Genomic DNA, 22,658 nt, shown 5'->3' with positions numbered 1-22,658 from the left:
AGAAAAACCCATGAGTAGAAAGCTCACATCAAGACAATAGCTCAAAAGTTCACAGTAGCATCGCTCTGCTAACGTGCTAACAGCACATTTTAGTTACTCACCCCTTCCCTTCATGGGAGCTAATGTCCTGTGCTGAATCGTAGCATGAACGAATCACTCACTCATTCACTCACTACCTCCCTTCCTGTGCTGAATCATAGCACGAACGAATCACTTAGGCTGTATCCCAATTCAGGGTCTGTAGCCTTAAAGTACGCATTTCAAGGCCGATTACGTCACAGCGGCGCGCCGAAGGCTGTCCCAATTCAAAGGCTGCTCGAAATGCGGCCCTGAAATGCGTCCTTCATTTCCCTGAATTTTAAGGCTGTGGCAGTGTAGACTTCATGGCCCAACATATCCCAGAATGCATAGCGCGGCGGTGGGTGTAGATAATTTTGCCGAAAAAAAACGGCGGATGAGGGGCGGCCGAAGAGTAAACTTTAAGTAAGTACTGAATATTATGTCACTTATTTATGTGCAAATGTTTAATAACGAAGAACATTAAAACATTACTGTTGGCCACATGTCGGCAAAGTTATGTGACATTAGTGACGTTTGTACTAACTTGGTTTTAAGGCCTTTACTTTAAAATATACGCCGTTCAATAGCTGACCTTAATCTTACAGAGAATGATCAAAGCTCATGTAGAAACAAATAAACAAATGAACAAAAGATTTTCTCCTTCATTTCTGTCAAACAAAGCTGTCTGACACGTTTCCAGCTGTTAGTATCATGGTTGCTAGGCAACCTGGGCAGCGCAACGGAGGCTAGACCGTCCCATTTCACAAGCCTCGCACTTCCGGCCTTAGCGGTCTTTGAGTACGTGGCCCTTGAGGATCGTTGAGGCTGCGTACTTTAAGGCTGCAGACCCTGAATTGGGATACAGCCTTAGGACTAGGGATGGGTATCGTTTAGGTTTTATCCGATACCGGTGCCAAACCGGTACTTTTGAAACGGTGCCGGTGCTTAAACGGTGCTTAAAGAATGGAGAACACAAAATTGGTCCAAAAACCTCTCATGTTCAGCTGTTTCCCTCTTTTTCTTTGGTCATTTTAGCCTTTTTGGCCAGGGTGAAGGGAGTATCTGCCATCAAACAAGAAAACAGCCGCATGTAGCTATGATGATGTTTGCTAGTTTGCATTAATGTAATAACGTGATTAGCCTACTCAACGTAAATTGCCATCATCATCCGTCATCATTTCTGCTACACTGGCAGGGCTAGGAGCCAGGACTCTCCTCTTCGTGTTTTTGGGGGATGTTGCTCCAGGTCCGATAACAGGCAACCCACCCGCAGTAGATGTGCACGGTGTGAGGTCTCGCAGCAAGCTATCAAATACGGCGCATTTCTCGGCTTTTAAAAAAAATGCTATGCGTCGCCAGGTGTTTCGTCAGATTTGAGGTGTTACCTCCTTTGACAGTATCACAGTATCAGCTTAAAGCCCTTGTTGCAGGCTGCTGAGTTTGCATATTTTGCTGTGAAGTACAGCCAGACTTTTGACCGCTTCGCCTTGGGCATTTTTAATCTGGAGCTCTGCTCTAAAAGAACGTACGTACCTGGACCCGCCTACTATCCTCGGAAACGTAAAATGATTGGCTAGAATCTAAAGTGTATCACAGCTCAGGAAAAAAAAAGCACCGAAATAAAGCACCTAAATGTGCGCTGCTTTTCGGTCTGGTTACTACCGTTTGTGTCAGAACCGGTGCCATCATGGCACCGGACACCGGTACCCATCCCTACTTAGGACTCACTCACAGCTTCTTCTTCTACTTCTTGGTTGGCAACTGACATTAAGGTGCATTACTGCCCCCTGGCTCACAGCTCAGTGGATGCTCACGCTACAGTCAGTCTACACTTTGTTTGTTTTGCAAAGATAATAAGCAGGCTAAAGGAAAAAATATATGAACTCAGTTCCACCACCATTAAAAAAACTACAGTGTCTGACTCGCATTCTGCTGTTGCAATAATGTAAGTAAAATAATCATAAATTTGCTATTTCACTAAATTATTTAGATGAGAATATATATATTTGACACATTTAAGGAAAATACTAATAAAATAAAATAAATAAAATAAAACAAATGTTCCCTTTAGAAATCTTATTTTTTGTGCTCTTTTTTCCTCTATAAAATAGTTGTTTTTCATTGTTAATCACTCATCTTAGAAGTAGGATTTATATGTAAAGAGAAACAAATTAAATTTGAGTGAATATGTAAATTTCTTGCACTCTCTGGGCAACTGACTCAGTGAGTCAAATGACTCAAAAAACTCGATTCATTTTGGTGAGTGACTCATTCAAACTCGATTCAGTAAAAAGAATCGAATTTACCATCACCAGCGCACACTACTTCCTGTAGACAACTTTCTCTACAAAAAAAAAAGAAGACATTGTGCTCCATTACCACTAGGTGGTAGTAACACTTCTAAACAACTATAACATGTCCATTCCATGACAGTAACATTTAAGACTTTAGTGACTGAGACTATAAACATATCCAGAAAATGTTTCATGATGTTTGAAACTCTGACCTGAAAGAATAGGTCACTTTTCAAAAAGACATGACTGATAGAAAATATTGTATGAGCTATTTGTTTGTATAACTGCAAGTAAACACACAGCTACAAGCTTATCTGGATTTGTAGTGTGATAGTGTCAGAGCTGACAAGCAGGGAGGTGCAGACTAGGAAGAAGAAAGGAGAGGAGATAAAGAATAAAGACACAGAGATAGAGAAATGAGGTGGAAATACAAGAAAAGATAAAAAAAGAAAAGAAAAAAAGAACAAAGCTGAAGCACCACCTGCTGCATGTGTAACAAAATACAGTCCAAAAACAAACAACCCCCTTGAAAGAGAGTAGAAGGAAGAAGGGGCTCCCCAGACAGAGCACCCAGACGGGCCATTGGAGTCCAAACACCTTCTTTATTCTGTTCCTCAATAAATCATGTTCATTCTTTCTAACAATGTGTCCTTATTGAAATTAAAGTCAGCTTTGTTTGGTACTCTGAGTCCTGCTCTGCATGTGGGTCTACTTTTTGAACTGACTCTGAGCAGAATCACATAATTCTGCTGGTAACATATAGTGTTCAACACAAACATCATTAATACAGTGTTTATATCATTATTTCACATCATCTGTTTGTATCCTTTTATAGTGTTTACATGTAGTCAGATGGCAAGATGTCAAAGCAACACAAAGAATTCAGAATAAATGAGTTTGTGCTTCGTTTTAAATAGCAACAGATAATAAATGTAACTATGAATTTATTTGCTGTCTTTGTTACTTTACTTTGTGAACCATGAAGGTCTTTAGTCTCACTTCAGCCACACACTGAGTCGTTTCCTGTGTTTGGGTCTCCACCAAACTTAAAACCAGAATTTAACCACAAGTTGTGAACATTCACAGATCAAAGGAGCCTTTTCACTGCATGATAACATTTGTGCTAACTGTGAAATACATCTACATGTTTGCATACAGAGACTCATAAACAAAGAAAAAAACAAATGAATTAAAAAGACTTCATAGAAAATAAAAGCAGAAAAGGATGCTTTCATATTTCTACTCGCAGTGACTCCCAGTCTGCCAGAAAAGCAATAATGCAGTGTGACAATGATCCACAGGAAACTGCAAAAATCACAGAAGAGCTTTAAAGAAGAAAATGGCAAACAAATAAATAAATATGACAACAGAACAGCTTTGTATGCACACTCAGAAATTAAAGTACAGAAATGTACCTATAAGGGTACAATGGCTTGTCACTGGGGTGGTACCCTCTAAGGTACCGTTCTGTACCCTAAACTGTGGGTACTGATTTGTACCCTTGTAATTTGTACCTTTTACACGTCAAACCTGTACTTTAAAGGGCAAAGTTGTACCCTTAGTATAAAGTACAAAAAAGAACCCTTAAAAGGAGTACAAAAATGTCTTTCTAAAGGTTCAGTATCTACACACAGATTTCCTATATTTTTCCTCTCAAGATTTGAAAAATTGAAGATACAAAGTCAAAAATACTTGTCACATTTATTACCTTCTTAAATACATTGCTTAACTGTTACATACAAACTGTTATCAACACAGTATGTGTCATAAGCTGCAACATCAATTTCCTGTCCAGGTTTTAGCAACGTCCATTCACTATCAACTCTAACACTGTATGAATGAAAATGGTTGTCATATAACAGAGGAATGAGAATTTTTCCACAAAAGACCCACATTGTGTCAATATTAACACAACACCTGTTCTCTGTGTTTCCTATACACATGTCGTCTGAAAGATTCATATTTTTTGAAGGAAGAACAGCAGTCACTGAGTCCACAGGTTATATCAAAATTGGCATCACCTATGTGCTGAATAAGCTTTGTCAAACTAAAGGTTCTTCTGCCACATTTGGAGCACTGATATGGCTGAGGCATGGTGGTCAATACAGAAGATTTATTTGTCTGGTGACTGTGATTGGCAGAGGCCGGTCCTCACCCTCATCTATTTTCACAATGTACTTTTGGAGAAAAATCAGGGTGTTCTTCAGATGTTTTGGGTAAGCAAGGTTGAAGACAAAATACAAGCAGAAAGAAGAGATGATTGCTTCAAAAATACACGAGCTTCTGCACACTTCACTGCCATCCAACTTCACAATGTTTGGAGCGCTTCTGGAGAACACTGGTTTCCAGTCTTCATAAAGTAGCTGAACAGTTGGATAGGGGGTTTTAGGATAAACCTTTGAAGTCAAAAGAGAAGGTAGAGGAAAGCAATATCTTAGTCTCTTAACAAAAGATACATTTGTTTTCCTTTTATATAGACTAAATATTTTAATACACACACCTCTCCAAGTATGACAAAGAGATCCAGTTTCTCCTTGAAGACGTATGGCAGGAATAAAAGTGCAGCCCTTGTGTCAAGATCTGCCAAAAAAACAACAAAACACAAGATCACCCATGCATTTTATCTGGCATTTCCAGTTACCTATAAAAATTATATAAAATGGAAGCCTTGAAGTTAAAAAAAAAAAAAAAAAAGCAAATACCTGGTAGGTCATCAGTGAGAGCCTCCTCTCTTGCATCAAGGTAGAGCTGGTAGAGTGGGGTTTTCCCTCGTGTAACGTCAATCACCTTTGCTGCAACACATGAGAGCCCTTCACGAAATCGCTGGCTTACATTACCCGTTGTTGGTTGGATCCACCCGAGTTCGTTGCACAGCTACAAGTAAAAAATTAATTTTCAGTACAAAATAACAGTGTATGAAAATGAAATAATCTAAAGTTGATATTAATTATGTATGGTGCTGCATAATTATTTTTTTATAGAATTTAACAACAATACTGTAAGAAGTTACATGAACATACAAAAAAAGGAAAGAGGGACAGATGAAGAAAGCAAGGTCAAGGGCAAATAAAATATACTACTATAAACATGTTAAATGTGACAGCTATTTCCAAGTTCAATTCAGCTTTCTGACTTACACCAGTAGGCATCCCTAAGAAGGGGTACTTCTTCAACACATCCTCCACAGGCATACCATTTGCAATTTCTTTCTGCCGCCAAGCAAACGTTTGCTGCATATGGTTATGAACCACCATGGTATCTGGTTGCATCTTCTGATATTGGCACTGTAAGACCTTTAAGTGGGCGTCTATGGATAATAAATCCTCTCCTTGGACGCATGGTCCCTTGAAAGAAAGCAAGAGTGAGAAGAGAAAGTCAAAACAGATTAGAAACCCAACATAAGACTAAATATACAATTAGAGCTGACACGATCTGTGCATCACAAAGAACTCGTATCGGTTAAAGTCTCAAAGTATTTTCATTGCTGTGAAAACAGTTAAGTGTTTGTTTTTATTGCATGAATTGAAGTATAAAACACTACAGTAACAATACATATGGTAGACAACAATGATCATATTAACTAAATCCTAAAAGTGCATAACGGCCAACATGTATGTTTCAGACATACTAACTTCATTATAAATAAGAAAATACCTTATTGAAGTTGACGAAGTAGATGGTTGCCAGTCTTCTGGAGAGACAGTCTGTAGAGTCAGCGTCACTGAAGATTCCTTCATCCTTGACACAAATTGGTTGAATTTAACCTGCTTTTTGAAGGATCCTTGGAAAAGGTATGCAACCATAGTCTCAGTAAGACCGCAGTCAACTGTGTCACCATCAACCTCATTGTCTGCAAGATAAATGGTAGTACAAACTCTAAATTCCATGTAAGAATATTTATCACCACATTTTTACATGGGTAAAAACCGTATATCACACACATTAAAACCTTTTGTAATACTTCTTTCAGTTCAAAGAAATATTCATTAAAAAAAATAAGTAAATTAAATAAAATAAACCAAATCTTTAGAGTGAATCCTCTCGATATGCAAAGTTTTCATATTTAAATTTAGATGTTTGTTTGGGACTACTGGACACAGGAGAGCAGAGTCTTAGCATGCTTTTGTGCCCTTTCAAGTTTGGAAGAAAAAAAAAAAGACTAGAATGCTGTAATTTGTTAATATTCACTACTAAGGTGACTCCTTTCTCCAGATTTCCGACAGTTTCTGCCGTCTGTTCTTTCAGACCGATTACTTATAGCGATAACACCCGCAGGACCGTATTACAAGCTCAGATTACATGCTGAAAAAGTTCCCACATTGCTTAAAACGCGACTATCAAACCCCAGCTGCGACACCCTTGTTATATTTTAAACAAGTGCGGCGTCAAGATATTTCCTTTAGACGTTATATTCAGCCGCCCATGTGTGTTGATGGCCTTGGAATGGATGTAAAAACGTGATTTTATTAAACCATTAATACACTAACGGTAAACTGCATTCAGCTACCAGGGAATCAAATTTTGCGCCGTTCCGCTGCGCAGGGGTTACTGAACCTATAGACTGTGGCTGAACCACATACCGTAATTGTCGGACTATAAGCCGCTACTTTTTGCACAAGCTTTGAACCCTGCGGCTTTTAGTCAGGTGCGGCTTTTCTATGGATTTTCCATGATTTTTGTGATATCGTAAGACGATTTGTTTTGTTTGTTCCGCTGTTGTACGGCACTACGTTGCCTGGCGGAAGGATCGGGGTTCAAGAGTGGTATGTTAGTCACATGTCCGTCCGCCAGGCAATGTAGTGCCGTACGAAGTAGCGCGAAAAACAAACTTCAAAGTAGCGCTACGCATTCAGCGGGAGGCATGGATGACGAGCGGCGATAAACTTGCGAAAAGCAAGTTATGCTCAACTCCACCGGTGGATTCTGACAGCGTGGAAAAGTGCGAAAACATCCACGATCACCAACGGATTTTGAAGGGCTGGACTGCTGCATGATGGAGAGGAGGACACCGCCACAGCCCTTCTGAGGGTGTTCGACTCTGACACTGACAACGAGGATTTCTTTGGTTTTGAAAGTGACAACGAAGGAGAGAAGCGGAGAGTGGATGACGAAGCCATCCTGAACCTGTTCGTTTCCGACATTGGAGAAGAGGACTTTGGTGGTTTTAGTGCGCAGGAAGAAGAGAAAGATGGTGAATGACTGACTTTTCTTCTTGTTAAAGCCGTGTCACTGCACCTGAGCCTAAAAGGTAGTCCGAATCTATTTTTCTGGTGTGCTGTAGGTTACTGTTATGTACTACATGTGCAAATATGTACCCATAACTTGTTTTTCAAAATATTAATAAAAGGGGTGTGTCTCCAAACAGCCATCTCTTTCCTGACAATTCCCTTTGTGCATATTCTCTTACATATGATAAGTCAACATTGAAACACCTGCGGCTTTTAGTCAGGTGCGGCTAATGTATGTACAAAACAGGATTTTCCCCTGATTTTAGCTTGTGCGGCTAATATTCAGGTGCGCTTTGTAGTCCGGGAAATACGGTATATAAGTTCAAACTTATACAACTACTATGTGTACACATTTTTCATTTTTCAGAACTGTGACCTCAACTTTACACATGAAACGTTTGTAAAAACGTTTGTAAAAAGACATAATTTGAGCTAAGAGAGTGCCAAAACTAGCTAAATTGCTAATATACGTTAAGCTAGGCTAAACCAATAATTAGTAATTATGCTACATTTTTCTTTAAATAAAACTTACCTCTGAAACGCTGAGCTTCAGCTTCGGTGACATCTAAGCCCCACTCTTGTATTTTTGTTAAGAGTTCCTCGGACAAGTTCGTAATTCATCTCCCTCCGTTGATAAAACAAAATGGCACCTGCTGCATTTACAGAAAGTTCTAGAATCCACCAGCTATTCGTTGAGTTTCTTCTTCTACTTTTTGTTTGATGTTGTGAGGATGGGCTCAACTCGCACTCCGAGTTCAATAAGGGTGCTTTTTTTTAAGGGTGCTTTTTGTCAAAAATAATAAAAATAAAAAAACTCTAATCAAAAAGTGCTTAATCAACCTGTACTTTATCTTTTGAAAGAATGGGTACAAATAAGTACTTTTCACAATTAAGGAACATGTATGTACCTTTCAGACACTAAAAAAGGTACAGATAGTTACCCCGAGGTCCAATATTTGTCCTTAGACTGTATTAATGTCATTTTTGTACCTTGGGGCACAGTAATGTACCCCTTCCGTACCCCTATTTCTGACTGTGTGTTACAGAGAAAGATGTCAACAAAAGAAACAAACTTCTATGTTTGCAGTGGACAGGAAATGTAAACCTGTCACCTAACTGCTGTGGTCAAAGCTAAAGGAGCTGTTTGAGTTTTGTGTAAAAGGGAAGGAAGCACAGAGAGACCAATCAGATGAAGAAACTGCAGAAAAACTCTTGTTGTATCTAAACTAAACACAACTTCTTTTTTCTTCATCTTCTTTGTTCAAACTAAAACTCTTTGTGCAGCAGGCTGGATGTGACGATGGGGCAATCTTTGCTCTGCACGATGGGCTTTTTCTGTAAGTACACGTCTGACATTGTTTGAATGGCACTGACTCATTAACAGAAGCTTTACTTTATATTTATTTGGATTTAATCAGTTGTATAATGTCTACTGAGCTTTTATTTATTTATCATTTTAGTGCTCAGTACTGTCATCTATGGAAATGCTGAAGGTAAGAAATGCTGTTTTTCTTGCAGTTCGCATATGCAGCTGTTATTACTGACCATTCAAACAGATCACAGTACTGAGTCTTATTTAGAGCTACAGCTATTGCTTATTTTAGTAATCAAGTGTTGTATTGATTTTCAACTGATTAATCAAGTAAATGGATAAGAAATACTTACTATACTATAATAATTTGTATGAATAAATATTCAAAAGGTACATTATATTGCCAAATGTCACTCAGCCATCCAAATCATTGAATTCTCAGTGAGACCTGCGGCTCGTCCATGGCCACAGGTGTATAAAATCAAGCATGTAGGCATGCAGGCTGCTTCTACAAACATCTTTGAAAGAATGAGTCGCTCTCAGGAGCTCAGTGAATTCCAGCGTGGCACTGTGATATGATGCCACCTGTGTCCAATTTTGTCACTACTAAATATTTCACAGTCAGTTGTTAGTGGTATTATAGCAAAGTAGAAGTGATTGGGAACGACAGCAACGCATGAAGTGGTAGGTTAAGTAAAACCACACAGAGGGGTTAGTGGATACTGATACGTGCAGCGGTCTCCAACTTTCTACTGAGTCAATCACTACAGACCTCCAAACTTTATGTGGCCTTCAGATTAGCTCAAGAAGAGAACGTACAGAACTTCATGAATGGGTTTCCATGGTTAAGCAGCTCCAAGTCTTGAGCACGCTTCATCTGAACTCTAGAGCAGTGGAGATGTGTTCTCTGGAGTAACGAATCACACTTCTCTATCTGGCAATCTGATAATGAGTGTGGTTTTGGCAGCTTCCAGGGTAACAGCACTTGTCTCACTGCACTGTGCCAAGTGCAAAGTTAGGTGGAGGGGGGATTATGGTGTGGGGCTGTTTATCAGGAGTTAGTTCCAGTGAAAAAAACTCTTAATGCTTCAGCATACCGAGACATTTTGGACAATTTCATGTTGTTGGCTGCAATGAAGAAAAGCACATCAGCATTCTGAAGTTTGCTGCTGAAAACAGATGTTATGACGGTGCAGAATAATAATTCAGTGTCCAACCTAACAGGCTCAGGTCAGGTCAGAGTTTTACTGGCCCATGTATATTTTTATTGGCCTATCCCTGCCTATCAGTAGAAAGTGCGAAGGTTTGTTTTTCTTCATGTTGCAGCTGGTGGATCAGGTGTTGTGTTGAAGGGCTCTGTCCGCGGTCTTTTATGGTGATTATAATAAGAGGCGCTGCTGTTCTGGACCCTAGAAAAATGTTTTCTTTCTACCTGAGCTCACAGTCTCTGTAACAGCTGGGCCTTTTTGCTCTTTGTAGTGTGTTAGTATAGACAGTCCTCTATACTAAAACATGCCAGCGTCATTGTCACTGCTTCTGTTGTGTTATCAGTCTTTTTGTGTTGACTGTGGGCTGTGTGGGCTTAATGCCATCATACTCTTTATTCACACATTCAATTCAATTCAATTCAATTCAATTTTATTTATATAGCGCCAAATCACAACAAAAGTCGCCTCAAGGCGCTTCATAGATACAGAGAAAAACCCAACAATCATATGACCCCCTATGAGCAAGCACTTTGGCGACAGTGGGAAGGAAAAACTCCCTTTTACCAGGAAGAAACCTCCGGCAGAACCAGGCTCAGGGAGGGGCGGCCATCTGCTGCGACCGGTTGGGGTGAGAGAAGGAAGACAGGATAAAGACATGCTGTGGAAGAGAGACAGAGGTTAATAACAGATATGATTCAATGCAGAGAGGTCTATTAATACATAGTGAGTGAGAAAGGTGACTGGAAAGGAAAAACTCAATGCATCATGGGAATCCCCCGGCAGCCTACATCTATTGCAGCATAACTAAGGGAGGATTCAGGGTCACCTGGTCCAGCCCTAACTATATGCTTTAGCAAAAAGGAAAGTTTTAAGCCTAATCTTAAAAGTAGAGATAGTGTCTGTCTCCTGAATCCAAACTGGAAGCTGGTTCCACAGAAGAGGGGCCTGAAAACTGAAGGCTCTCCCTCCCATTCTACTTTTAAATACTCTAGGAACAACAAGTAGGCCTGCAGAGCGAGAGCGGAGCGCTCTAATAGGGTGATATGGTACTACAAGGTCATTAAGATAAGATGGGGCCTGATTATTTAAGACCTTGTATGTGAGGAGCAGGATTTTGAATTCAATTCTGGATTTAACAGGAAGCCAATGAAGGGAAGCCAAAACAGGAGAAATATGCTCTCTCTTTCTAGTCCCTGTCAGGACTCTTGCTGCAGCATTTTGGATTAGCTGAAGGCTTTTCAGTGAGTTTTTTGGACATCCTGATAATAATGAATTACAGTAGTCCAGCCTGGAAGTAATAAATGCATGAACTAACATGTGAGCCTGCTGCAGGTTTTCTACTGCAGGTCTGTTTTTATTCACAAATTTGAGTAAAACGTTGTGCTGACAACCGAGTGTTACACAGTCATCAAGCGTGGGAGGAACAAATTTGTGTTGAAGATTTTTTAAAATAATAAAGTTATTTTAATTACTCAATGAATAGCTGAATGTTATTGCTGTGTAAATTCTTACACTGTTATACATTTAAACTTCCATGGTGTGCTGTCTGCCTCAGTGTCCTCTGGAAATACCTCTAAAAGCTGTCAAATTTAAAAAAGAACAAGGCTTCACACACACAACTAGGTGACAGTTGTGTATATATATATATATATATATATATATATATATATATATATATATGTATATATATAAAAAACAAAACACCCAGCACGCCCCTGCGGGCGGTTTATCCTTCAAGCTCGGGTCCTCTACCAGAGGCCTGGGAGCTTGAGGGTCCTGCGCAGTATCTTAGCTGTTCCCAGGACTGCGCTCTTCTGGACAGAGATCTCCGATGTTGTTCCCGGGATCTGCTGGAGCCACTCGCCTAGCTTGGGAGTCACCGCACCTAGTGCTCCGATTACCACGGGGACCACCGTTACGGTAAATAATAGAAAAATAGGATCATGGCCAAGCTTGAAACCTGGATCCCCCGTAGCCGGTTACCAAGATTACGTGAAGTACCCTCAGAAGGTCTGCTAGATGATGTTAATGCAGCACTACGGACAATACCTACAGCCACGATATATATATATATATATATATATATATATATATGTATATATATATATATATATATATATATATATATATATATATATATTAGGGGTGCAACGATACACAAAATTCACGGTTCGGTTCGGTTCGGTTCGATACTTTGGTATCACGGTTCGATATTTTTTCGATACAAAATAAAATGTTCATGCCTTTTTAATTTGTCATTTATTAAAATTATAAATATATATTTTAACTCAAAAGTACAGTTTTTAAATTTAACCCTAACCCTTGTGCGTGTTTTTTATTTTGACAGCGAATGCGCACCTGCGGACCACTTATGTGCACCCCTGGTTATTTAGCTCATCATATCGCAGCCACAGAAATTCTTTTGTCCATGAAACCATAAAGCTGCACTTTCTTTTTGCCTTATAGTCTGATTTGTCATAACTTTTCCGTTTTGTGGTAAGCTTTTCTTTGGCTGTCACTTCTTCACCCTGACCTGTCTTATTTGGCTCAGCAGAACTAAAATATATATCCTGTTGCTTTTACACACGCACTCACATAAGCTCAGCGATTCTCTGCGCGATCAACCTCTCACATGTTTAAGCTGCGGGAGATTTCACTTGTCATGTTTGCGTAGTAAGCTAACGATTAATAAGACAATGTCAGAGGAATTGGTGCACAAATTATCATCACTCACCAATCAGTACTGTCGCTCTCTATACACAGTTCACGCGATTGCAAAGTGAAAGCAAAAAACAAGCGCAAATTCAAACGCGATTTCAATATGTCACATATTGACAGTGGCTCACCGATGCCAATGACATAATTACCCAGCTACATTTCCGAAAGACTGCAAAAGCATTGACATATATTTTTCCTTCCTACAATAGCCGGACGGGCAGGGCAGAGATAGATTTTGGTAGCCCGACTGGAAAAATCTCTAGCCCCAGGACGTCGGGCTAGCGATTTTGCGAGCCCTGTATCTGATTGAGGAATCACTCATCTTTGGAAAAGAGAGTTTATTACAGAGAAATGTCTCTTTCCAAAATAAAAGCTATACTATCCGCTTCTTCTGGGCTATATTCTCAGCAGCATATTAAACATATCAGGTCCCCATGAGGAGAATCATGTGCTAACGGCTGTCTATATGACTCGGGTAAAGTTTGTAACATGCATGCTTGTTGTTTTTGTCATCTTTCACTTGTCTTTGCACTAGGATGATGTCGGCATAAATGTTCAGTCATATTCGTTGTGTTCCCACTAGTGCTTTCAGGTTAATCTCGTTGAAATGACCTTAACGCCACAACACGGCAAATCTCCGTTAACGAGCTACCGCCGATCGCCCCGTGCATGGGGCTAGACGGCTAACACGTTAACGAGCTAACTGCGCTAACACACTAGCTCCCACCCATGTAATTGAGCATTGCGTGGCACATCCAACATACTGTTTTACTTTAGTCCATGACGTGCTTACCTTCAGGGTCATACGTCACATGAAAACCAAAATAATTCCAAACGCCAGATCTGAATGAGGTTCAATTTGCCATGTTGCAAGGAGAGCTTAACTTCTGTCTCGCTAGCTTGCCCTGCGCTCTTCCTTCTGACTATGCTGTCTGTGTGGAGCGCTCAGTGGATCTGCGCTCGACAGTGCAGCCTAGGCGGAGTAGTCGAACGCAGATTCACTGAGCGCTCCACACAGACAGCATCGTCAGAAGGAAAGTTGATAAAATTAATTACAAATGTTGTATTGTTCGATACATATGCGTACCGAACCGAAAGCACTGTATCGAACGGTTCAATATCGATACGAATATCGTTGCACCCCTAATATATATATATGTGTATATTATATGAATGACGCCTCAGGAAATCACATGATAGGGTGGGGTTAGGTTTCACAATGAGCTCACCCGAAACCTTGGCTGATTGTGACCTACACCCGTTTTCACACTTTGGCTCGTGTGATTAGATAGAGGATCATCAGGGGGTCAATTGTCCCTCTTGGGTTAGGGCTTAAATCTGGGACTCTCCACTTCAAGCAACCTAAAGAAGCCCAGACACTTTTCTTTCCAAGCTCCTTAGACTAAATGTTACATGAATTAATCAATATTTGAAATAGTCCTTAATTAAATATATAAATAACGATTAAATGTCAATTAATTTCATTTTAAACATTTATTTATTTATTTCCCATTTTGATTAATTAATGGTGTATTTAATTAATGCTTTTTGACACTTGGGACCCTCCTTAGACCTGGGTAGCTGCGGGGTTGTGTAGGCAGGAAAACATACACTGTGGACACAAGTGTTTACTGGTGTTGGCCAGAGGGGCCGATGGCACGATATGGCAGCCTCGCTTCTGTCAGTCTGCCCCAGGGCAGCTGTGGCTACAACTGTAGCTGCCTCCACCAGTGTGTGAATGTGAGAGTGAATGAATAGTGGCATTGTAAAGCGCTTTGGGTGCCTTGAAAAGCGCTATATAAATCCAATCCATTATTATTATTATTATTAAGTGGGTGTGCCCACACAGGGCTGACAGCTAGTGATGGCCCGCTTGAAGCTGAAGCTCAGGTGCGTGTGTCAAAAAAATCAACACACTGCTTCAGAAGCACTGTGTTGAAGCTTGATTCGTTTGGCCAGAGTCACGTGATCAGTGACGTCCGAAGCTTCATTTAGAACCTAACTGCTTCGGTGTCTGATTCAATGGTTTATAAGCAGGTGAATCATTCGCGGGATTTGTGGAGTGTTTTGATGGTGACAGATAGCGAACCACTGATCATTCTACTGAGAGATTTGGAGCCAGCGAGGAATAGAGGAGGTTCTGTTGTGTGGGAGAATTTTGAGTTGATTTTTGTCAATCGGGTGGGTTTTCCAGCTTTGTGTTCTGGCTTTTTGCTTTTGTTTTGTGCGTGTTTATTATATCTGAAAACGGGAAAAAGGTAAAATGTCAAACATCTGCTTCCATAATATAAATATCATTAAATAACTTTAGAAAAACTTCCACTTGATTCTTTACATGTAATGTTGTAAAAATATATATTTTATTGTTTAATTAATCTGAAAATGTTAGTCTGCCAAATGTGCAGCAATTGAATTTATTTATTCTCTTTAGCTGATAGTTTGTGGGGCCCAGGTAGACTGTATAACTGCATCTCTACCAGTTTCTCTGCACTCCAGCCTCCTCTGTGCCATGTGAAGGGATTTTCCTTAAGGCAGGAGAAATTATCGCCATGAAAAGGAGCAGGTTCGGCCATCGCACACTAGAACAAATTCTCTTTTTAAATAAAAATGGAAAAGGGTTACCTTAAATGCATCATGTTTTTAATTTACAAGTTCATAAGCATTTTCCTTTTCCATTTCTCAATCAATTCTACCCCCAGGTCAAAAATATCCATCCATCCATCCATCCATCCATCCATCCATCCATTTTCATCCTTTTTTTCCGAGGCCGGGTCGCGGGGGCAGCAGCCTAAGCAAAGAGGCCCAGACCTCCCTCTCCCCAGCCACCTCCTCCAGCTTATCCGGGGGAATACCAAGGCGTTCCCAGGCCAGCCGAGAGATATAATCTCTCCAGCGTGTCCTGGGTCTGCCCCGGGGCCTCCTCCCGGTGGGACATGCCTCGAACACCTCACCCAGGAGGCGCCCAGGGGGCATCCTTGTCAGATGCCCGAACCACCTCAGCTGACTCCTTTCGATGTGGAGCAGCAGCGGCTCTACTCTGAGCCCCTCCCGGATGGCCGAACTTCTCACCCTATCTCTAAGGGAGAGGCCAGCCACCCTTCGGAGGAAGCTCATTTCTGCCGCTTGTATCCGCGATCTCGTTCTTTCGGTCACTACCCACAGCTCGTGGCCATAGGTGAGGGTAGGGACGTAGATCGACCGGTAAATTGAGAGCTTCGCTTTTACACTCAGCTCCCTCTTCACCACGACGGACCGGTGCAGCGTCCGCATTACTGCAGCTGCAGCCCCAATCCGTCTGTCGATCTCCGGCTCCCTTCTCCCATCACTCGCGAACAAGACCCCGAGATACTTGAACTCCTCCACTTGGGGCAGGAACTCATCCCCGACCCGGAGTAGGCACTCCACCCTTTTCCGGCTGAGAACCATGGCCTCAGATTTGGAGGTGCTGATCCTCATTCCCGCTGCTTCACACTCGGCTGCGAACCGCTCCAGTGCGAGCTGGAGGCCCTCACCCGATGAAGCCAACAGAACCACATCATCCGCAAAAATCAGAGATGAGATTCTGAGGCCACCAAAGCGAAAGCCCTCCACCACTTGGCTGCGCCTAGAAATCCTGTCCATAAAAATTATGAACAGAACCGGAGACAAAAGGCAGCCCTGGCGGAGCCCATCACCCACCGGGAACGAGTCCGACTTATTGCCGGCAATGCGAACCAAGCTCTTGCAACGGTTGTATAGGGATCGAATGGCCTGTAGCAATGGGCCAGACACCCCATACTCCCGCAGCACCTCCCACAGGACACCCCGAGGGACACGGTCGAATGCCTTCTCCAAGTCCACAAAACACATGTAGACTGGTTGGGCAAACTCCCATGCACCCTCAAGTATCCTCGAGAGGATGAAGAGCTGGTCCAGTGTTCTGCGACCAGGACGAAAACCGCATTGTTCCTCCTGTATCCGAGGTTCGACTAGCGGACGAACTCTCCTTTCCAGCACCCTGGCATAGACTTTCCCTGGGAGGCTGAGGAGTGTGATCCCCCTGTAGTTGGAACACACCCTCCGGTCCCCCTTCTTAAAGATGGGGACCACCACCCCGGTCTGCCATTCCACAGGTACTGCCCCTGATCTCCACGCAACATTGCAAAGGCGTGTCAACCAGGACAGCCCTACAACGTCCAGAGCCTTCAGGAACTCGGGGCGGACCTCATCAACACCAGGGGCTCTGCCACCAAGGAGTTGTTTAACTGCCTCAATGACCTCGCCCCCGGAAATTGGCGGGTCATTCCCCTCATCCCCAGACTCTGCTTCCTCCTCGGAAGACGTGTCAGTGGGATTAAGGAGGTCCTCGAAGTATTCCTTCCACCGCCTGACAATTTTCTCAGTCGACGTCAACAGCGCTCCGCCAGCACTATACACAGTGCAGGTAGAGCACCGCTTTCCCCTCCTGAGACGCCTGACGGTTTGCCAGAATCTCTTCGAGGCAGTCCGAAATTCTTTTTCCATGGCCTCTCCGAACTCCTCCCACACCCGAGTTTTTGCTTCAGCCACTGCCCGAGCCGCATTCCGCTTGGCCTGTCGATACCTGTCGGCTGCCTCCGGAGTCCCACAGGCTAACCAAGCCTGATAGGACTCCTTCTTCAGCCTGGTGGCTCCCTTCACCTCTGGTGACCACCATTTGGTTCGGGGATTACCACCACGGCAGGCACCAACCACCCTGCGGCCGCAGCTCAATGCAGCAGCTTCGGCAATGGAGACGCTGAACATGGTCCATTCGGACTCGATGTCCCCAGTCTCCCTCGGAATGCTGTCGAAGCTCTGCCGGAGGTGTGCGTTGAAGATCTCGCGGACTGGGGCCTCTGCTAGACGTTCCCAGCACACCCTCACTACGCGTTTAGGTGCACCAGGTCTGTCCAGTGTCCTCCCCCGCCACCTGATCCAACTCACCACCAGGTGGTGATCAGTTGACAGCTCAGCCCCTCTCTTTACCCGAGTGTCCAGAACATATGGTCGCAGGTCTGGTGATACGATTACAAAATCGATCATCGACTTACGGCCTAGAGCATCCTGGTGCCATGTGCACTTATGGACACTCTTATGTTCGAAGGTCAAAAATATGTCTGGGAAAATTTCCCTAATATAATATTATTTATAAATACACCCGTCTAGCGATTAAATGCATACGTGCATGGAGGCAAGACCTCACAGCAGAAGCATACTCCATAATGTGTTGTACATTATTATATGTATATATTATATGTAACGTGGTATTTTTCAATTATTGTATTTACCAACATCAAGAAGTCACAAGCAAAGAAAGACCACACCATGGTGCATATTTAAACAAGGAGAGTTTACTGGTCACAACTATTTATTAAACAAATAAAACAGATTTTTTTAACCACCAAAAAATACACGTTCAAAGCAACACAACAGCGGCCCAATATCAGACAGAATTCCACTCTGTAGAGTGGGCAATCATTATGAAGCGGTTGGTTTTATTTTGTGGATTCAAGCTGCACTTCATATTTTTGGCCACCAGATAGGACTGTGTTGAAAAGCTTCGAGTAATGAACCGTTTTTCAATACAAGCTTCAGTGCTTCAGAAAGCTTCATTTGGCCATCACTAGCTGACAGCAGATTTGGTGGTTCCCAGATTTGTGGGCACCAGTAGTGATATATTGGTTTGGTTTTAGAACATGAGCACATACATAAAAGCCATCATTCCTCTAGACATGGTAGCTTTGCTCATTCATGTCTTTATTTATTTGATGCTTTGATTAGGTTTAATCTACTTGTGACCCGTGGTAGGTACCTATTTAAAATAGGACAGAGCCGTAGGCGCACAGTCAGTTTAAAAGAGTTTAATTTTTAATACAAAATAAAAGAAACAGTGTAACAGCGGCACCTAAAAACAATTAAAAACTTTACCTTATTAAAAAATGATAAAACTGTATGATTGCCCGTGAGACAGGACAAGCGCTGCGGGGAACCGTTTAAAAACAAATCAACATAGCACACAGGTTAAAAAGGGACGGCAACTCACACATGACTCCAAATGGGCAAAACACTATAGAAAAAGGCAAATCTTCAGTGCCGTCTTCCTATATGGAGTGCCAGGACTGCCATAATGAATTAATTAAATACACCATTAAATAATTAATTAAATGTGGCAATAATTAATTAAAATTGGAATTAATTAATTAAATAAATAGTTATGACACATGTAATTAATTAATTATTGACACATTTAATTAATTATTTATGTATTTCACATTTTAATTAATTATTGACACATTTAATTAATTATTGACACATTTAATTAATTATTTAATGATATATTTATTTATTTCATTTTGGCAGTCCTGGCGCCTGGCTCTCATCATGAAATAATTTTATCTGTCAGCCTCACCCATCAAACTCAGGGGGCGGGGTTAACGCTGATCGAATCAAAACCATTGCTTTGGCCTGGTGGCCATTGTTTCTAGCACACAACAACCGGCATGTGGAAGCTAACAGAACTGAACTTTGAAAAACCCTGTTTGTGTGTTACCAAATACAGTTTTAATATTTTTTTAGCCGAGAATGTAGTGGTTTAATCTTCATGTGTCTGGTCGGTTTGTCAAGATACAGCCTCTTTGCAAAAGTGCTTCGATGATTTCGGAGATGTCTGTCCAGTCTCACGGCAAAGCGTGGGATAGACCCGCTCGCCTCGCAAGCAATCCCACCGACAAAGCGCAGGCCCCGGTACACAGCTGTAGTAACCCCCGCTGACTTCTTTTACTGAGGTTATATTTATCGGTGTTTTATTTCCTGATGTTCTTATGTGTCCTACGTGTTTCAGTCGCCAATTCTGAATTATAACTAACATTAAAAACATGTTTAAGGAGGAGAGAGAGCAAATAAATCTGTTTAACATCTGATCTTTGGGTTTTTGTTCAGTAATCAGTGTGACCTGTGTATAAACGCATAAAAGAGATAACGTTGGTGTTTCTGTCATGTAGTAATTGCTGGCTTTAACTGTACAAAGGTTGTTCGACACTATGAAACACATACAGACTTCATGATGTTCGGCTAATATTTTTATTGTGAATATTAATCATGAGGGTAAACGGCCCTGTACACCACGGAGCGAGGTCAGCATATCCACGATATCCACGATATCCTCAGCTCCATGAGTTAACACAAAGTTTCTCAACTGACTATCTAACTTCCAACTATTCCAGAGACGTGAAAATATACAGCATAAAGAAAAGTGTAAGAGACCCAGCAGCAGATTAGAATAATATTTATACATTTAATAAATCACCAAATGAATCCAAGAAACGAGCAAACCTGTTCCGACAATTTGAATTTGTATTCCCTCAGCTGCAGACTCGCTGCTGTTTAAATGTTTGAAAAGGAAGATTAGATATAAAAAACGTCAAACATAGACTCAGTCTGCCTTCACATTTGATATGAGGCCAGCACGTATAGTGGCTGTGTCCTGTTTTAAGATCATACATGTAAAATTGTTGTCTGACCTCCGTCGATCCAGCCGCTCAGAGTCCGTGGTTACCATGGTTACTGCATAATCAGCTATAATGTTAACAGCTGGCACTGAGGAAACCTACAGGCAGCATGGGTGTTTATGTTTTTCATTGCAAAAGAACCGTCTGAATGGTTAACTGAAGTTAACTTGGATAAATTATAGTTAAGGGGTATCACAGATAACGCCCACGTGAGCTGTGTGACTGTTCACCACTGAAATCAGCAGGCTATTACTGAAATACATGTGCTATATCATAAACTATGATATAAATAGGGAGGTCCTATTAACATGTTTAGTTTTAAAGGACACCTTCCTGCCTTTAGTCTCCTTCATGAGCAGTATTAGTTTTGTTCTAACCTCCAGAAGTCTGCACGATGTGTTTCATAGTTTGTAACAAGCCTTTGACAGGTAAACATAACATGACCGAAAAAGCAAAAAAAAAAAAAAAAAAAAAAAAAGAGAGAGAGAGTGTTGACATAAGAGAAAATGCTCTCAATTATGGAGACAGGCAAATGGTTCATTTATGTTTGATGTGTGTTTATTCCTCCCTAAATATCGTCGGTGAAGTTTGCCATGCACGTCAGATTTTCCTGCGCATTTTTATACCTCTGCCAACAGAGAGAGAAAAAAAATCACATTCTAACAGACAGCTGGTGCTTAGAATACAGTTGAATAACTATTAAAAAACAGATGATATTTAGCTGATAGTTCAGTCTAACACATGTGCCACTGAACCATTAAACGTCTGTGAAACTATGCAGTTATGAAACGTAACTTTAACCTCAGCCAAACCGATTTGCTCAGTTGTAAATAAAACAGCGAAGTAAACGTGACCCGACAGACAGAACCTGAGTGAATGAAGTCCAGCGTTTAACCACTGAGAGCTAAAACTCAGCTGAGGTTTCAAAGCTGTGTGCCGGTGATTGGACATCAGCCGCTGATGAAGTGCTCTGTAAGGAAACAAGCTCCAGCAGCTCTGCGCTCGGGGAAAACACTATATTTACTTATCTTGTGCAGAAAAATGCGCTGACATTGCTTTATATCGAGTACCGGCTGCCCAGTTAAACTGTGACTATCACCAGGTAACGTAGGCGTGTTTCTTGAATTAGCAGCAGGTGTTAAACAGCTGACAGATGAGGAGGAGGATGCATGCAGGTAAACTGAGGGTCTGTTGAGCTGATCGCTGGTTTCGTGAGAAAAATGTCAGCTCGTTCTTTATGTTGCAGAAGCACAGAGACACAAGACCAGGCGGAAAGAGACGATCGTTCGGTGAAAATGAGAATCTGCGAATGCAACATGTGGAACACGGAGAGTGGAATATGTAAACAAACCGGTTAACGTAACCCCCTCGGTGCACTCTGCATGCTAACTGTTAGCAGAGCTAGTGAAATCTCTGAAAACATCTGAGCACTTTTGCAAACATGTTCTATGTTGACAACCTGACCAGACGTACGTCGCGACATTCGCGGCTAAAACACTGTTAAAAGTGTAGCTGGTGACAGAAAAACGGGGTATTTTAAAACTACACCACCACCATTGCTGCTTGTGATTTGATCTGCATTCTGGGATACCTGGCTGCCCCAAGTCTACACAAGCAATCGATTATCTAGGATCGACCTGTTTTGACTTACTTTGCACGGCAACCAATCAAATGTTAGAGAAGCTGCATGGGCAGCGTTAACCCCGCCCCCTGAGTTTGATGGGTGAGGCTGACAGATAAAATTATTTCATGATGAGAGCCAGGCGCCAGGACTGCCAAAATGAAATAAATAAATATATCATTAAATAATTAATTAAATGTGTCAATAATTAATTAAATGTGTCAATAATTAATTAAAATGTGAAATACATAAATAATTAATTAAATGTGTCAATAATTAATTAATTACATGTGGCATAACTATTTATTTAATTAATTAATTCCAATTTTAATTAATTATTGCCACATTTAATTAATTATTTAATGGTGTATTTAATTAATTCATTATGGCAGTCCTTCGGGCCCACCGCTGTGCATGCAAAAGCGGGGAGACAAAAAAGGATTTGTTTTCCCTGTAGCGCCTTCACCGTCTGCGACAATATATATATATATTTACATCTTTAAATTGTTCTGATTCAGTCATTTTTACTTTTATGTTCTTGTTCTAAACTGAACTGCAGCCAAACCAAAGGCTGAACTGAGAGCTGATAGGACAGCTGTTCCAGTAGGGGGCAGTGTGACCCTGACCTGCTCTGTGAGCCCATCATCATCATCTTTTGGATGGAAATACTACTGGTACAGAGATTGGAAATCTTATCAACCTGTGACAA

General features: G+C 41.4%; 1 protein-coding gene across 2 annotated transcripts; it reads right to left on the bottom strand.

Annotated features, from left to right (window-relative positions):
* Window positions 1-4,043: 4,043 nt before the first annotated feature.
* On the bottom strand, window positions 4,044-8,626 carry LOC145425397 (sterile alpha motif domain-containing protein 3-like). 2 transcript variants are annotated; one of them, XM_080298409.1, is made up of 6 exons: window positions 8,115-8,626; window positions 6,009-6,204; window positions 5,548-5,698; window positions 5,057-5,146; window positions 4,855-4,934; window positions 4,044-4,750 (listed from the first exon to the last, which is right to left on the bottom strand). In XM_080298409.1, exons 3-6 carry the CDS (start codon window positions 5,621-5,623, stop codon window positions 4,454-4,456), a joined length of 543 nt encoding a protein of 180 aa, XP_080154535.1. In that variant the 5' UTR covers window positions 5,624-5,698; window positions 6,009-6,204; window positions 8,115-8,626; the 3' UTR covers window positions 4,044-4,453. The 2 variants fall into 2 exon arrangements, with proteins under 2 accessions (XP_080154535.1, XP_080154533.1); XM_080298407.1 differs by having other exon boundaries at window positions 5,057-5,228; window positions 5,492-5,698; window positions 8,115-8,623.
* Between the last annotated feature and the right edge of the window lie 14,032 nt (window positions 8,627-22,658).

This window comes from Astatotilapia calliptera, chromosome 3 (genome assembly GCF_964374335.1).
Source record: "Astatotilapia calliptera chromosome 3, fAstCal68.1, whole genome shotgun sequence".
NCBI classification, from domain to species: domain Eukaryota; kingdom Metazoa; phylum Chordata; class Actinopteri; order Cichliformes; family Cichlidae; genus Astatotilapia; species Astatotilapia calliptera.
Note: the sequence above shows the minus strand (reverse complement) of the source record. Positions and strands in the feature narration are given on the sequence as shown.

Coding starts and splice junctions, on each gene's coding strand:
- LOC145425397 (XM_080298407.1), bottom strand. CDS start 5,623: ATGCAACCAGATACCATGGTGGTTCATAACCATATGCAGCAAACGTTT. Junction 5,229..5,491: donor TCTTAGGGATGCCTACTGGT/GTAAGTCAGAAA, acceptor TTTTACTTGTAG/CTGTGCAACGAACTCGGGTG. Junction 4,751..4,854: donor TCTTTGTCATACTTGGAGAG/GTGTGTGTATTA, acceptor TTGACTTCAAAG/GTTTATCCTAAAACCCCCTA.